Source organism: Hippocampus guttulatus, chromosome 4 (genome assembly GCF_054856545.1).
Source record: "Hippocampus guttulatus isolate MCC_2025c chromosome 4, RoL_Hgut_1.0, whole genome shotgun sequence".
NCBI lineage: Eukaryota > Metazoa > Chordata > Actinopteri > Syngnathiformes > Syngnathidae > Hippocampus > Hippocampus guttulatus.
Window position 1 is genome coordinate 9,340,780 of NC_141264.1, and position 18,456 is coordinate 9,359,235.

Here is an 18,456-nt window from a genome sequence, read left to right on the forward strand (position 1 = left end):
GTCGTGACCGAAAGAACGAGATCCCGGATACAAGCGGCCGAAATGAGTTTTCTCCGCAGGGTGTCCGGGCTCTCCCTTAGAGATAAGGTGAGAAGCTCGGTCATCCGGGAGGGGCTCAGAGTCGAGCCGCTTCTCCTCCACATCGAGAGGAGCCAGATGAGGTGGCTTGGGCATCTGATTCGGATGCCTCCTGAACGCCTCCCTGGTGAGGTGTTCCGGGCATGTCCCACCGGGAGGAGACCCCGAGGAAGACCCAGGACACGCTGGAGTGACTATGTCACCCAGCTGGCCTGGGAACGCCTCGGGATCCCCCGGGGAGAGCTGGAAGAAGTGGCTAGGGAAAGGGAAGTCTGGGCTTCCCTGCTAAAGCTGTTGCCCCCGCGACCCGGCCCCGGATAAGCGGTAGAGGATGGATGGATGGATGGATGGATGGGATTTCAAAAATGTTTGCCCCAGCATATAAGTTCTCCTCGCCACCTCTCGCACAATGCTTTCACTGCTTTTTGTGCTGGTTTGCACCTGCCTTTCAGACACAGTATTTAAAGATTCAGAATCAGTCATTCTGATTTATCTCAGGCATGATCTCATTGCATGCCCTACATTCACCTTTTTGAATGTACTCCTTCCAGAACATGCAAAATGAACTGCGTGGCAATTTTGAGTGTTTGTGAAACAACAAAAAAAGCAATCGAAAAGGCTAAACATAGAAATGGGAAACCTGTACATTGTTGGAGGCAGGGAAAGGCTGGGAAAGCCAATTACCTTGTGCATCCATTTTTCACTTTACTGTCTGTTTGCATTCATGGCTTCCTTATTCTAAATCTGACCCTCATTAAGGCCAGACTTGATCTGTTGCTTTGTGAATTCCTTTGCCTGCGTACCTCTGCAGGGTGCCTTTAATGGAAGAAGGCCAGCTTTACACTAGTGCTTACTTTAACTGCAGGCTTCAGTGAGCTTCAGGAATAGACTGGAGCATCTTCTCCCTTCATGCACGTGCACACAAATGCACTAATGTACACACACACTCACGGGGACAGCAAAATCACCTTCATGCACGTGCACACAAATGCACTAATGTACACACACACTCACGGGGACAGCAAAATCACCTCCTGCTGCTCCACAGAGCCTGATTATGTCTCCAGCCCATTGAGAGTAGTGTATAATTTAAAAAGTGTGCTCTTTATCTGAGAAGTGGTGAAGCCTGAGTATTGTTATTCAGAGCTTGGTAATGAACTTCTTCTTTTCCTTTGTTCTCAAAACTTCACAGTAAGAATTGCAATAACATTTTTACTCACTCAATTTGCATTCCACTTTCCAAGTTTCCACTTTACAAGTTGCCTGATTTATATATATAAATGTGTGTGTATGTAATGTATATGTATGTACTTTATATTGTCACAAAATCAAGTATCAAGTACAACTTTATTGTCAAATGTGCTGTATGTGCATACAGCACAGGTGAAATTTCTTCCCTCTCACAACATACAATACAATACAATACAATACAATACAATACAAAGCGCTGATTTATATAGCGCTTTCACAACAGCGGCGGCTGTAACAAAGCGCTTAACAAAACAGTTAACATAAAGTAAAATAATAAACAACACATAACATAAAACACGGACAGTTGTGCAGTCCTAACCACTTTTCCGTCACACGCTTTGTTGTTTGAAGCAGTTTGAGATGAAAGAGGACAGAATCAAAGTGTCCTTTAACCAGTGGATCAGAGACGTAATGCTTAAAATGTGCACACGTCGGCTACGGGCTAAGTTTCAAAGTCAACAAGAAGCTGTAGCATCCATTGACGAAAAAAAGTGATTGGTTCACTTCTCCTGTCCCATGGACATCCATTTCAATTCCAAGCGGCGACTCTCTGTTCCAAATACGCATCGGCGCTCTGCACCGGAGCCGCTGTGGGTGCCCACGCCGATATTTTGTAACGTACCTTACCGCCCGCAACAGACAGGACTGAAATAGGACTGTCTGTCCTCCATTTGCATCATGAGTTTTGGGATGGATGTGTTGGATTATCTGTGCACAAATGAGGTCCAAATTCACAAAGAATTAACTGCGGCCTTTGATAGCTTTGATACTTTTCATAAACATTGAATTTTATCCATGTTCTCACCACCACACTGCTTTCCCCCCATCACCTCACCACGCACATGGGATCGCCGTACTGTCCACACACACACACACACACACACACGCCATGTGTGGACTAGTGATGTGCCCGACTGTGCCGAGGTTCCGATGCGTGTGCCGAGTAAACGGCAAGAAAATCTGCGAAGCGTGTGTCGATTACGCTTGTGGCCACGCCCGATGCCTCGGAACGCGCGTTGCTCCGCCCGAAGCCTCGCGGGACGGGATTCCTACGTCACCGCCAACAAATAGTTTCGCGGGTGAATCGAAATAAATTCGGCGCACCGGGACGACAATGAGCTGACAGGTGACACTGACTAGAGGTAAGATCGGGCCGCCCGAGCCCGCGGGTCGGGTCGGGCTTCTCTCTCGCTGATTTTTTTTTTTGTTCGTTACGAGGCCGTGAATAGTTTTGGCCGCGAGAGACGGTGGTTCGCAAAAAAACAGAAGTGGCCTCATCACAACACGTACTATACTAAACTCTCGCAATGACAATTCAAAGAACTCCTTCATGTCTCTATGATCCAGCCGTCATTGTTCTTCTTTGTCTCGCTGCTTCTCTCTCATCAAGTGCCACACACGATTCTTAAGGATGTACTGCTGCTGTGGTGAATGGTCCAATTTTCAACCCGTCAAAATGACGGAATGCCTTAAATTTTTCCTACAACTCTTAAAAAAAAAAATCTGTCAATGATGGAAAATTGTCGGTTAATGTACCCTCTGCTGCAACAGAAATACATGTTTAAAGTACCGTATTTTCACGACCATTCGACGCACCGTATGGTTGGGCGCAGTCTCATTAATGGGTGCTATTTCTGTATTTTACACATAGACAAAACGCACTGTATTATTGGGCGCGATTTTAAAGTGGTAAAACATACGCCAGCTTAAACATACGGCATGCATGCGCGCACGCTAAAAACACGTTAGCTTGTAGCATACGGTAGCATGCCAAGACATACAGATACAAGCTAAAAACACGTTTTTAAAAAGGCAACGAAGCAAAACGGAGTTCCGTTGTATTTTATTTAGCCATCGTACAATGTACTCACGTTTTTCGATCAATCATCACCCAGAAATCCATCAAAGTCCTCATCCTCTGTATCAGAATTGAACAATTGTGCAAGTACCGGTAATCCATCAAAAACGCCGTGTTCCCTCTCGTTGTCAGTCACTCTCATTGCCATGTGGCTCCACAGAAATGATGCCGGCTTTGCCAAAAACTCGAACAACAGTGCAAGCAGACACGTTCGTCCAAGCAGCCACAATCCATTCGCAAATTGTGGCGTAACTCGCCCGGCGCTGCCTCTCACTCTTTGTAAAGTTGTGTTTGCCATCGATCATTCATTGTTCCCATGCCGCTCGCAACTTTACTTTGAACGCCCGGTTGATGCCGATGTCCAGCGGTTGGAGTTCTTTAGTCAACCCTCCGGGAATAACGGCAAGCTCAGAGTTCATTTGCTTGACTAGGTTTTTCACCGCTGCTGTGAGATGGGCACGCATGCCAAAAGCATAACCGATGGCTTGAAGTTTGAACTGAGCTTCGTAGGCGTGTCTCTTTGTAGAATTTATTTTCGGGGGTTCTTAGAAACCAAGACCGAAGTTGTTTTGCAACAATGCACATAGCCACACTCTATACAGGTGTTGGTACCTGCTTGTAGTGTCCCTTTAGCGTCCACTTACACGCCCACCCTTCACTCATTGGCGGCCTGCTTCCCCGCAGGCCTGTCACTCACGTCTGCCTTTTCTCTCTCTTTCTCTCCATATATGTATATATACACGCCCACCCTTCACTGATTGGCCGACTTCTTTGCCGCATGCCTGTCCACAGTCACTTCCGCCTTTTCTCTATATAAACAGCGTGTCGGCTGTCAGTCAGGTTTTGGAACTCAGCGCATAGACAAGACGCTCCGCATCATAAGGCGTCCTGTCCATTTTGGAGAAAATTTTAGACTTTTAATGGCGCCTTATAGTCGTGAAAATACGGTATGTAAATAATTATACAGACTTGTTTAACTTAGATTTTGTGGAAAAGACAGGCTTTAATTTATCACAAATCACCCCTCCTTCTCCCGAGTCATCACAAATGAAATAGGAAATGTCGGGTTTGCTTCGGGCTCAGGCCTGCAAATCAAGTTAATTGGTCGGGCTCGGGACGGGTCGGGCTGGATTTTTTTGGCCCGATCTTACCTCTACATCAAATCCATGGTCTCATTTTAATCACTGTCATGACATCTATTTTCCACATGATGGCGCAGTGGTACAAATAAAGCCTCATGATGCTTCGGCCCAGGAACGAACCAGTTGGATGGAAAGCCTCATTGCTTCATGAGGCTTCATTTTCCCATCACTAGTGTGGACCAAGATCTGATCAAAGCCACTCCTCCCATCTAGTGGTGATTTACCATGCTGAAATCCTTCCCAAATCATTGATACTTACTGAGGAGCTGCGCGAAGCCCTTTATTAAAATGTTATCTGAAAAACACCAAAAACATAATTTTACCTTATGTCTTTAAATTAGTTGAGCGTTTTAGACTCTCCCAGTGCAAACCCATTCCTCAGAACTCCAGACAAGAAATACTGCATCGGCATCTTTTTCTAATTATTCGTTCATGAGCATGCATGGCATGACGATGCTCTCCGTTGTCCTAGTCTCTTCTGCCATGATCAGGCTTCCACAGAAGAAGGTCAAGTTTTCACTAACTTTCTCAAGACGTTTCACTCAAACTTGAAGTGATTTCCGCCTTGAGTGTTGTACCGACTTTGAGGCTTAACGTTTCACGCAGAGCAAATTACATTGTTTTCCAAATCATGAAGCAGGGGCCGTTTTTTTTTCTCGTCCCATTTTCCTTAAATAGAGTGGTGTTTTGGAAAAAATAAAATAAAAATGCCACTCAATGAGCCAAATTCTACCCTATTGTATCATAAAATAATTGGCAATCCTTTTCAGCGATTTCCATGGGGTAATTTTTACAATCCTGGAAAATGTGCTGTCAATAAAATTATTTTTCACAGTTGTATTTTCATAAAGAATGAAAACATAGTATTAGTTCTCATACTTGTGGCATTTCTCAAAGGCAATTTTAACATAGTAGTTCCACATACAGTAGGTATACTGAGTGTGATACCAGAATATTCTGATGCCCATTGGTGTAGAGTTACTGTGAAGCCTCATGAAAGAGTTGCATCGAATAATGTGGGGAAGCTTGAAAAAAAGGTTTTCGTATTTTGTGAAAATCCTCTTTTGGGATTCATTTGATCATTCTAAAATTGACCCACCTCTAACTGACAGATGTTAAATTGGAAATCTTTTGTTTTTGCCACAGCAGCGAGCAGAGCATCCATTCATCTATCCATTTCCTAATTCGCTTAACCTCACAAAGGCCGCGGGGCATGCTGGAAACCTATCGCAGCTGTCTTCAGGCAGTAGGCGGGGGATACCCTGAACCGGTTGCCAGCCAATCGCAGGGCACACATCGACGAACAACCATCCGTGCTCACACCATGGAACAATTTAGAGTGTTCCATTCCTTCAAATTTGAATGTTTTTGCTAAAGCATTAATGGACAATGGAGGCCCTGACCGAAAGACATCTATATTACAAGGGTGCAATATGATATTCTTTCAAGGGGTCTCAGATTGCTTTCAGATCGTTGGATATTTGGATGGTATTAAACTGCAAAGCTTTTGCGTTTATAACACGTGGTGGATGACTCATGGTGTCAGAGACTTGTTCAGTTGTTATTCGGCTGTGAAGGGTCTCAATCTGACTCTTGACCAGTAATGAACACTCAGCGCCACTGCTCATCTTGGAAGGTATTTGCCATGTCCTTTTTAATTGAGGTTTACAGCTGACTGTATGCTCGGAGAACAGAAGCTGACTGCATTTTTTTTTTTTTTTTTTTTTTTGCTGCAGGTGGAAAATAAGTTAGGCGTTAATATCTTGAATACGAGGAGTTCTCAAATAGAAAATTACCATTTTATTGGAAAGTAAGCGTCAGCCAAGTGTCATCTTCAGTCCCTACATACAGGCACAGACTTAAATGCGAAACCAGTGGTCAAGACTGTGAAGAGATGTACTGATGATGCAAAGCTGGTACTACCAGAATGCTTGGACTACACTGACTGGGGCGTCTTTTAAACTTCAACTGGCAGCCTGGACGAATGCACAGACATTGTAACATCATGCATCATTTTATGTGAGGACATGTATGTACCAACAAACATCCTTCCGCTCCTTCAGCAATAACAAGCCATGGTTCACTGCCAAATTCAGGCAACTTAGAAAAGAGAGAGAGGCCGCCTTTAGAAGTGGAGATAGGGCACTGGATAATACACCTGAAACCAATTGACGAAGGAAATCAACATCACAAAGAGAAGCTATGCATAGACTGTTTTCTGCTCACAACTCTGCATCTGTGTGGAATGGCCTGAAAGCAGGTCCAGACTACAGGACACTATCCCCCCAATCATCATCCCCCCAAACAATAAGGGACTGGCTGATGATCTCAACATGTTTTTCTGCAGATTTGAAAAGGGCATCTCCACTTCCCACACCCCATACCCCATTCTCTGCCCTGGAGATCCACAAACAGGATGTGAGATGGCTCTTCATGCAATCGAATATCAAGAAGGTCGCGGGGCTCCACAAGGTGTCCCCTTCGTTTCTGAAAGTCTGACCAGCTGTCTCCGGTCATCACACAGATCTTCAACAGATCCCTGGAGCTCTGTGAGGTTGCATCCTGCTTCAAACAGTTCACCTTTATACCAGTGCCCAAGAAACCAGCAAAATCGGAAAAGAACGACTATAGGCCTGTCGCTCTGACGTCTGCGGTCATAAAGTCCTTCGAACGCTTTGTGCTGAACCACCGAAAGAACGTCACCGGACCCCTGCTGGACCCTCTTTCTGGCACCTCGAGGATGGACCTACACAAGCATGTGTCCTCTCTCTGCTGCTCTTCTCCCTCTATATGCACCTCAACACACCCATCCGTCAAACTCATAAAGTTCGCAGACAACACCACTGTCATTGGCCTCGTCAAAGACAACGAGTCAAAGCAACGGGTCTGTGTACCGACAAGAAGTGGAGCAGCTGGCGCTCTTGTGCAGCCAACACAACCTGGAGCTGAACACATTCGAGACTGTAGAGATGATCCTGGACTTCAGGAAACATCCTTCGCCACAGCTGCCCATCACACGATCTAATTGCCTTGTGTCAACCGTCCAGACCTCCAAGTTTCTGGGAATCACAGTCTCTCAGGACCTGAAGTGGGAGACACACATCAACTCAGCAGATGATGTACTTCCTGAGGCTGCTGAAGTAACAAGACCTGCCACAGAAGCTGCTGAGACAGTTCTACACAGCAGTCATCAAATCTGATGAATGAAGGAAGCCCATAGATTTCTGACCATATTTAGGTGAATGATAATAGTCCACCAGCTCCGGCCTCCCTGTGTGGAGTTTGCATGTTCTCCCCGGGCCTACGTGGGTTTTCTCCGGGTGCTCCGGTTTCCTCCCACATTCCAAGAACATGCATGTCAGGCTGATTGGACACTCTAAATTGTCCCTAGGTGTGAGTGTGGGCGTGGATGGTTGTTCGTCTCTGTGTGCCCTGCGATTGGCTGGCAACTGATTCAGGGTGTCCCCCGCCTACTGCCCGGAGATGGCTGGGATAGGCTCCAGCACCCCCCGCGACCCTAGTGAGGATCAAGCGGTTCGGAAAATGGATGGATGGATAATAGTCCATCCTTCACGTTCTTTACCTTGTTCTGCTTTTTCCTCAGCTCTTTGTGCGATCCAGACGCTCATACAGGCCTGCAAGGAAGGTCGCAAAGATAATATGCACTGGAGTTTTAGGAATAAGTTTGCTTTCAATGTTATTAAGTGGAACGGAGTGAATAATGACACACGACTCGGTCTGTCCTGAAGTAAAGAGAAAACCCTTGAGTGCATAATAAGTCACTTTCTAATCTATATTTAAGTTGTTGTTAAATTTTGTTCAATTATTTTGTTCAAAATAAATATTTTTAAAAAGAAAAGCAAATTTAAAAAAAAGGCACAACCAAATAATATATGAGGGGTTGCAGAACATTTTAGAGAGACTTCAGCCCCCCTAAAATAGGGCTAACGATGCCACTTGCATCGGGTGCTATTCTTACCTTATCGCCTGCAAATTTGTCCCTCCGATGTGGTACCAAAGTTGTTTTACAGCATCTTCAGTATCATGTAATGTGAAGGAGAAATTTATTCGGTGGTATGCTTCCCGTAATTTGCATTGAACTCATCCATGTTTGCTTGTGAGCATTTCATTGTTCTTACCCGTTGAGTTGAGTGGCTTAATGTGATGAATGGTGTCCCAAAGTAATGAGGGGAGTAGGGGGAGCACGTTATTAACCTCAATAGTAAAGTCCTGCAAGTAGCCTATTGACTTTCTTGACATTCAGGAATAAGGTGGGTCAAGTGTGCAGCGGGACAGAAGGACTCCCAACATAGTTGTGAAAGGTATTTGCTAAGGTTATGATTGACAATGAATCAAGAATCATGTAACACATGATCTTTTCTGGCCCTCTCACTCTCAAACAGACACAATGCACAGATATCCTTCTGTGCTTTCTCTCACGCCTTCCAACCCACTGTCCAATTATCTTGATGCTTTCCAAACAGCCGAGCTTTGTAGTCCTTGAGCGGGGTTCCGTGTAAAAGGCGAAGGCTGTTTCCTGCTGATGGAATTATAATTATACCTCTTATTCGAGTTGCCATTTGATCAAGTGTGTTGTTCCCCTTGTCTGTGAATGATGAAAACAGACTTTTTTTCTTTTTCTTTTGCTACGCGCGTACGTACTATTGTGCATATCAAATGGCCTCATCCTCAAGAGTCAGACATTTAGGCAGTATGGTCACAGGCAGCAGTCATTGAACTTTGACAAAATATTTCAACTGTAAATTGTATTGCTCAGAAAACAAAATGGTATAGTCCTTTTAAAGTCCCGTAGGTAATCAACCAATGCTAAATGTTTTGTTTTATATATTAGATATAAATCAAGTTTCAGCATTATTCGACAATGAAAGTAATCTTTTATTTTAAGACATTATTATATTAACAACGGAGTTGACATGCACGTCACAATCCAATGGCTAGATATTCCATCAAGCAATGAATCATGCGTATTTCTATATGAAATTACATCGCTAAACATGTGTTCTAAGGTACTTTTAAACCGAGAGCAACATGAATGCCAAATTATCGGTTTGTCACATCATCATTATTGCATTTACATTTAAGTCCCCACCTAGACATTGCAGAAATTGTGCAGTAACTAAGCTTTAAACATTCTACGCTTACCGTATTTTCACGACCATTCGGCGCACCGTATTGTTGGGTGCAGTCTCAGTAACGGGTGCTATTTCTGTATTTGACCCATACACAAAACGCACTGGATTATTGGGCGCAGCCAGGCATGGTAAAACATACGCCAGCTTAAACATACGGCATGCATGCGCGCACACTAAAAACACGCTCGCTTGAAGCATACGGTAGCATGCATGCACGCTAAAACATACCAGGTATGTTAGCTTAAAGCATACGGTAGCAGCTAAGACATACGGACACACGCTAAAAACACGTTTTTAAAAAGGCAACGGAAGCAAAACTGAGTTCGGTTGTACTTTATTTAGCCATTTTACAATGTACTCACGCGACTGGTACCTGCTGTGGACGTGTCTTTAGCGTCCTCTTACACGCCTACCCTTCACTCATTGGCGACTGTTACCTGCTAGGGACGTGCCTTTAGCGTCCTCTTACGCGCCCACCCTTCACTCATTGGCGGACTTCCGCATGCCTGTCGTCCCTCACGTCCGCCTTTTCTCTGGATAAACAGCGTCGGCCAGAAGTGCTCTCAGTCAGGCTTTGGAACTCGGCGCATACACTAGACGCTCCACATTATAAGGCGTCCTGTCCATTTTGGAGAAAATTTAAGACTTTTAATGGCGCCTTATCGTCGTGAAAATACGGTACTTTGTACATCGTACAGCGATGGATGTAAGATATACATTAATATACGTAATAACATCATCATTAATATACGTAATAACATCATTCGTGGTGTTTTGATGACATACTGTACTTTGAAATTAATGTTTTTAATTATAGTGACAATATTTAAAATCAGTGGTATTGCCATTTTATGATTTAAACATTGAACATTAAGTCTTAAAAAGAGGTTCTAGATGGTCAAAAGTGTGTTAGAGTTTGGGTTATAAGAATAGATGTTTTTGTATTTCCTCAAACTGTATCACTTTTCAAGGTAGGTGAAAAAATACCCAAACAGCCTGCATAAGTTAGGAGTGATGATTTTAGTTTGTGTGGTACATTTAATCACAGTCGGCAAACTTGATGACACGGCATATTTGAAATAAAATTTGAACATTGGTATGATGGCTGCGTGTTAAATCACTAACTCAATCTCACTCAATTAAGCAATCAGTGAGTGTCATTCTTCGAATAATCCTAATGGCACTAATTTCGACACAACCTTCTCATCCTGGCCGGTGCACCAATTATTTTGGATTTGGCATGTTCTTATGTTATTGTTGAAGCCTGCACTTTAGATTGTGCAATTTTTTACTGATTTACAGTATAGTGTATATATACATATTTGGCACGGTTGTCATACATTACATTTCACAGATTGGGAATCTTTGTGTGTTGTCATGTTACCCATGTGTATGTGTTTCTAGTATTTGTGTGTGAATATTTTGAAGCAAAATCACTCCCAAAGTCTATGCTAATTTCCGACAGCATTTGAATGGTCTTTTGCCAGGCTAATGTTCAAGTCAATAAACAGTAATCTGACGATGTTTTTAAGACGAAACATTTACATCTAATTATTTTTGTTGTGTTTAGTTTGAGTGTAAACTTGAACATGGGAGTCAACTTTTTAGCAGTTGAAAGGATGCTTAGAGACAGTAGAATCACAAAAGCTACCGTAAATTCTGGATTACAAGCTGCTACTTTTTTTCCACACTTTCAACACTGTGGCGTGTAATATGAAGCGGCTTTTTAATTATTTTTTTTTCCATCGCGGGAAAAACATGGACCAATAAAATGAATCAGTCTTTCACTGAGGTCCAATGATATTGTATGACTAATCACAACTTCCGCTCTTTCTGCCGTAGCGGAGGGAAAATGTGTTACCCGGCAACAGTCGACCAATAAAATGAATGAGTAGTACACAGGGGTCCAATGAAATTGTATGATTACCGGTAATCACAACCTCCTTATTTCAGTCTTTCTTCTAACCCTGATCAACATGGAGAATACCAGACAAAAAGCATATGATGCAGCTTTTAAACTAAAAACGATCATTCTGGCAGTTAAAGGAGGAAATCGAGCTGCTGCCCGTAATCTTGGCATAGACGAGTCGATGGTGCGAAGGTGGAGGCTCCGGCAAGAAGAACTGAGCCAGTGTAAAAAGACAACCAAAAAGACCCATGCACATTTGATTTGCCCCTCACTCGGACTGTAAATAAAAAAGGTGACTCTTCCGTCATACTGAAAACAAGCGGCCACAAGAGAACACATTTTACCTGTGTTTTGAGCTGCGCAGCATCTGGCCTAAAGCTGCCACCGATGATCATTTTTAAGCGGCTGACTATAGAAATAATTTCATACATCTTTTCCCATTTATATGATTTGCATTATTCTATTTAAAGCCTAGTGGGCTGCAGTATTTCTCCTCGTAATTACGCAGATGCGCATCAAGATCTCTCTTTGTCTGGACTCTTATTATGTGTTTCAGCATAATTTCGTTGTGCAAATGCATTTATCATGCTCATAAAAATATGGAGATTATTTTCACCTTAAGAAATTTTGCGTTTTTTTTTTCTGCGGGGGTTCAGCGGGGGACCGCACCCGGAGGCACTCCACGGCAGCAGGGACGCAGAAGCGAACCCCCGCCTACTCATTGGCCAGCGGTTTATAGTACAGCATATATTTACAAAATTGATTTTTCTTCATAAATCTGAGCATGCGGCTCTTAATCAGGTGCTGTCTGTAGCCCGGAATGTACGGTATATGCTTGCTACGCAAACAACATGGTACATTCAGGTCCCTTTTCCGTTGGGAACTTGCACACACACCGCACTGTTCTGCACATTAATCATTTTTCTTCGGTTATGATGCTTTAAAGATTGAGAGAAGCCAAAATCAAGATTACATTTAGATTAATCACCCAGCCTTTGCTTCATATAACCTTGGCTGTTTAGAATTTTGAGGTCAAAGCTTCCCCACTTGTTTTGGGGTTTATTTTGAGTTATTCCTGATGTCAGGAAAAGCTTACTCTTGCACATTTTTGCAATTGGAGTTAGTTAGGCCAATAGGTCACTAATGGCTTCAAGGCCAAAATCTCTTGGCAGCAGACCACAGCTCCTGAGTCTTTTAAGTGCGATGAAGCTGGCCAGCCATGCACCCATTTACAGCAGTGCAGCATAACCGTTTCCTCTGGTCAGTGCGACACTCATTATTGCTTGCTCCGTAGTGTCAGATCTCAGCTAAAAGGCCACGTTTCACATTTACCGGTATGCCTATTAAGCACAGTCAAATGCCCCAGACAATGCCTCAGTCTATTTACGAAACTCCAGTCAGTGCATAAATATGTGTCTTGTTTTCTATTTTGTGGAATGTTTGTTTATTTGTTTTTTTGTGATATTATAACCATTTTTGACCAGAACAGGAATCAGCAGTATTTAATTTTGATTATGGGTGTTGACTATCTCATAGATGCAAATGAAATCCACCTTGCAGGTAACCTTTTTTTTTTTTTTTTTTTAACGGAATGGTCATCAGTCTCTCTTTCTTGTGTCTGCTTTTTTGTTTTCAGAGAGCCAGCTGCTTCCAGGGAATAACTTCACCACAGAGTGCAACATCCCTGGAATTTTCATGTGTGGGGATGGGAAGTGTGTCCCAGGAGGGTGGCAATGTGATGGATTGCCCGATTGCTTTGACAAGAGTGACGAGAAAGGCTGCCGTAAGACCACTTTATTTGATTGATCATGGTTTCGTCAATCCTGCCCCTCAACAGAGTATTTGCGAGCATTTTTACTATGCTAAGTTTTGAGAACGGGGTGGTTAACTGGTAACACAATTGTAAAAACAAGAACACTTCTGAGGGAGAACATGAACGAAAGAGGGCCAAAAAAAAAACAGTGAGGACCCAGTTAAAAGTTAAATGACCATTTTTATTCTTTACTTTATATTTTACATTGTTCACAACTCTCATTGATTGTGCAATAATCTAATTGTAACATGTATTTGTTACATATTTTGATGCATTTTTATGCTTTAGAAAACAGTTTTGCATTATGAATGGGGGGGGGGGGGTGCTTGGAACGAATTAGGGCATTTACATGGAAAATGCCTCCCTTCTTCCAAAATTTCTAGATAAGACATTTCTTCCAGAACCAATTCATTTAGTAAGTAGAGGTACCATTGTATTTCCATTTCTTGTGTTTTCTCCAGGTAATCAGACATCTTTCCCAAGTCCAAAACATGTATGCTAGGTTTGTGGATGACTTTGTCTGTTTTTGTGACTTTATTTGTCAGCATTGTGATTGACATGTTTAAGAGTGTACCCTACCTTACTCCCTTTTGAAAATGGATGGATGAATTTGGTTGATATTGTTGGTTTTTTTTGTCATAGTATCATTGGGCAGCATGTGGAGTTTGTATCCTCTGACTGTATCTGTTTTGAGGTTTGATATAATGTAGTCCAGATCAAAAACGTATACGCTTGGATGGGAATATGAATGGATGGATGATTGAGCCTCTCCTATGTGTCCGCTCCTGGTATTCTGTCCACGATGTAGCTCATCTCTCGACTAAAATCTTCCGGATTAGCCTCCCGATCCCTCCAACCCTGCACGTGCCAGGCGATATCGTGTATGAATTCCTCCACATGGTACTCATGGAGCCATATAACCTCCTAAAGTCGAAGTCCGATACATATATCGGATTACTGGTGATGAGTGACTTGTGATCAGGCTCACTCTTCTCACAAAATGGAACCTCTACTGATATATTGCTTTGGCTCACAAATTATACTTTTTTTTTTTTTTTTGGTTGAACTTTGACGTGTTAATTCTATTTTATCAACTGGTGCCCAAGTCTTAGCCTGCAGTTTCTGTGCATTGTGTGTTTGCAGTTAGAAAGTCATTTCTGTCACACCAACGTGAGACACTGCAGCAGTTAGCTAAAGCAAGAAGCTTCGCCTGGGTGCTACTGCACATAAACATGTTACAGTTTTGCTCCTAAGTCAGTAATCACAGCCTCCCTGGCTGTGATATTTATGTATGTGTGTGTGTGTGTGTGTGTGTGTGTATGTATGTGTATATATATATATATATATATATATATATATATACTGTATATATATAATATAAAATTGTGTGTGTGATAAAGACTTCTGCTTCTGCTTATTAAAATGAATACAGGTATGTCATCAAGTGTATATATTCAATCAACAGATGACATTGTGTTTAGGCAGACTGTATCTGTGGGTGTGAAATATGCCAGATGGCATGAGGACCTGTGTAGAGCATACACAACAAACTGATGCAATACAGAAGTATACAATTAATTTCATTTGGTTAAAAAACCAGGCCTGATTCTGTCTCTGAGAAATATTAAAATAATGCCATTTGCTGTTTAGAGAGAGGTGACAGTCTTTAAAATAATTATCAACATAACAGAAATACAACATTGTTGCATTGCAGCACCATCATCATAGCACCTAGTTTAACAGTTTTCTGAGTGATCCATACAAGGTGGTCAAGAATAAGTTAGTAAGTCCATGACGATCAAGTCACCAAAAAGGTATGAAGCCATTAATACTCTGCCAAATGACAAAGCAAGTCGATTAAATATTGCTACTGAACATCATTCAGAACATCTGTTCGTAAGATGTTAGCTCTTCTCCTTGATCACATTAATCACAGGAAGTTGTTTTTTATGAATTCCATAACATTTGAAATAAACGACATGTCAATTTCTCCAATTTACAGAATCTTCTAATAGAGGTCAAAAGGAGCACAGTCACACAATGTCCCAAATGACCGGAAGAGACAAAATAGATTCTGACAGGGGAGTGAAGAAGTAAAGCTGACTGAGCCTTCTGGGCCTTCGAGCCAGGATTAGCCTCTTTGCCCTTGTCTGGATAGGGCAAAAGCAGGCAAGAGGGGAGAAATGAAACGCATAGGCAACCAGGTTGAATGGGCATGACTCATAATGCTAAGAGAGCATATCATAAGATGAAATAAATGTAATCTACACAAATGTATATAATTGTACATAATAAGGCTTTGTTGCAGACATTTCATTTCTGTTTCCGGTGCAATTGAAACATTATTGTTAAGAGCTTAGTTGCCTCCTTTTTTACTGCCTATTACTTACTTCATTGATATTCTTCTCAGCGGTGGAGCACACTTGTCCCATGGATGCTCACTAACTGCCCAACGGCTCTGTATGTGTCAATACTACAGTACAATGACGACCGAACGTCAACATTATGGTGGAAAAAAAAAAGATGAGCGCCAGTGGACTTTTTTCTTCAACTATAATGACCATTTCGACATGCTGACAAAACTTGCAATTGACGCACCCGTCCACACAGTCATCGTAATAAAGGGTTAATAGATTTTTTTGGGGGGGATGCATTTGATGCGCCCCATGCGTAGTGTGTTTCGTTGCAACCTGGTCAAATTTCAATTTGCAGCGTCTCCTAAGCTTTCCGAGAGGAGCACGGTATTCAAATTATATTGATTTTTATTGGATTTATTAATAAGTGAATGCAAAAACACACACGCCGCCAAAGTAGCCTGTCGATGAGCCACTGGTGGTCCAGGTCCAGGAAGCAAATGAATTTATTTCACAACCAGTGTGCCATTATTTTCAAAATGGATCTCTATGGAATTCTCATGTCTCATGAAAACTCCACAATTTGGAAATTGTGTGTGGGTGGGTGATATATATACCTGTATATACACATTATATTTATAAGTGCCTTTCAAAACACTCAAGGACACCTTATAATCAAACAAGAACAATAAAACCACAGATAAAATTATAAATAATGAAAGAAGAGATGAGTTTAAACTGAGTATGCAATTTTATATAGGTGGGTTTTGAAATGAGTTTTGAATGTGGGAAGAGAGTCAATATTACGGATGTCGGGTGGGAGTGAGTTCCAGAGTTTGGGAGCAGAGCGGCTGAAAGCTGTGCACCCCATCGTGCCGAGACGGGCAGAGGGTACACAGAAGTGGAGGGAGGCTGAGGACCTGAGGGAACGAGAGGGAGCGGAAATTTGAAGCAGGTCAGACAGATGGGTGGAGGGGGGGGGGGCAAGGTTACGGATGGCTTTAAATGTAAAGAGGAGTATTTTGAAGTTAATTCTCAGTTTGACAGGGAGCCAGTGGAGCTGTTGGAGGATGTGGGTGATGTGATAGAAGGAGTGGGTTCTAGTGATGACACGAGCTGAAGAATTCTGGACCAGTTGAAGTTTATGGAGGAATTTGTGATGGACACCAAAAAGAAGTGAATTGCATTAGTCAATACGGGAGGTGACGAGACTGTGGACAAGGGTAGCAGTGGTGTGAGGGGTGAGAGAGGAACGGAGGCGGTTTATATTGCGTAGGTGGAAATATGTGGACCGGGTTATGTTATTAATATGGGAGTGGAAAGATAGTGAGCCATCGAGGATGACGCCCAGGCTCTTGACCTGAAGGGAGGGGGACACAGTGGAGCTATCAATTGTGAGAGAGAAACTGTTGGTTTTGTGTAGGGTGGATTTGGTACCGACGAGGAGGAGTTCCGTTTTGTCACTGTTAAGTTTGAGGAAGTTATGTGTGAACCAAGATTTAATTTCTGAGAGGCAGTGTGAGAGGGAGGCGGGTGGGGGGGGGGAGGCCTCGGGTTTACTGGAGAGGTAGGAGCTGGGTGTCATCCGTGAAGCAGTAAAAATGTATACCAAATTTATGGAAAATATTGCCAAGGGGGAGAAGGTAGATAATGAAGAGGAGGGGTCCCAGGACTGAGCCCTGGGGCACACCAAAAGAGATGACAGGGAGGGACTGTGAAGTAAAGGAATTGAGTTGGATGAACTGAGAACGCCCAGAGAGATAGGAATGAAACCAGTGTAGGGGCGTGTGAGTGATGCCTATGGTGGAGAGTCTATTAAGGAGGATAGGGTGGGAAATTGTGTCAAAAACTGCACTCAGGTCGAGGAGGATGAGGCTGGAGATTAAACCGGCGTCCGCTGCCATAAGAAGGTCGTTGGTGATTTTTATGAGGGCTGATTCTGTACTAAAAAACTGGATTGCTTATGGTACTGTAAACACACAGGAATTGCTACACTATATTATCCATTGCTTTTGCTCTCTCTCAATAAATGATGTTTGTATTTGTGCGATAAAATACTTGAAAAAAGATGTGCTATTACAACATGCCTAGGGTGTAATTTACAAGGGTATACTGCATTTCATGTGGTTCACTCCTTGTGGGCGTGGTCTGGAACATAACCCACTGCGATGGAGGGGGGATTACTGGACACAATTTTAGTCATTTTAATCTGAACTTCATTCATACCTTTCACTATGCAGCCAAATTAACAATGTATTTTTCAATTACGGTACTCAAATTTTGAAGCCGAAATACAGTATAGTGGGGGTTTACAGTCAATGGCATATGGACACATCATTTCATATTTATTCAAGACACTGATGTTTGTATTCTTCTCAACCATCCATCCATCCATCCATTTTCTGATCCACTTTTTCCTCACAAGAGCCACGGAGTGTGCTTGCGTCTATCCCAGCTGCCTTCGGGCAGTAGGTGGGAGACACCCTGAACTGGTTGCCAGCCAATCGCAGTCTTTTAAACCATGAGTCTGAAAATAATCCTGATCTTCTTGCTAACACGCTGAGTCAGATACTTTATTGATTGCATTTTCACCTTTGGTAGTGTTGAGCAAAGTCAAAAATGTTGAAATCCTCTTCTACTCAACTGTGCTCTTTTCTTTTGTTTGAGTCTTTTCAGTTCCTCCACAGCCTGCTCAACTCTCACTCTTGTATCAATCATACCTGCCCAATATGACCAAACCTACCTGTGCCAAACAAGTTATTCTTTCCTCTGGGGAAGTGAGAAAAGAACAAGAAGAAGGGCATGGAAGTGCATATTGGGGAAGGGCAAAACACCAAGTACACAAGTACAGTCGCAGGGTCCATGAATTGAATGAAAAAGTGTATGCAGGAGAGCAGA

At 42.7% G+C, this 18,456-nt stretch overlaps 1 protein-coding gene across 2 annotated transcripts in view; it reads left to right on the top strand.

Moving 5' to 3' along the window:
• The window catches only part of ldlrad3 (low density lipoprotein receptor class A domain containing 3), a 90,728-nt gene that overhangs the window by 21,983 nt on the left and 50,289 nt on the right, over nt 1-18,456 (top strand). For both annotated transcript variants that reach the window (XM_086110103.1, XM_086110104.1), the window contains exon 3: nt 13,028-13,174. In XM_086110103.1, coding sequence (XP_085966229.1) covers nt 13,028-13,174 — 147 coding nt within the window. The remainder of the gene's footprint in view (nt 1-13,027; nt 13,175-18,456) is intronic.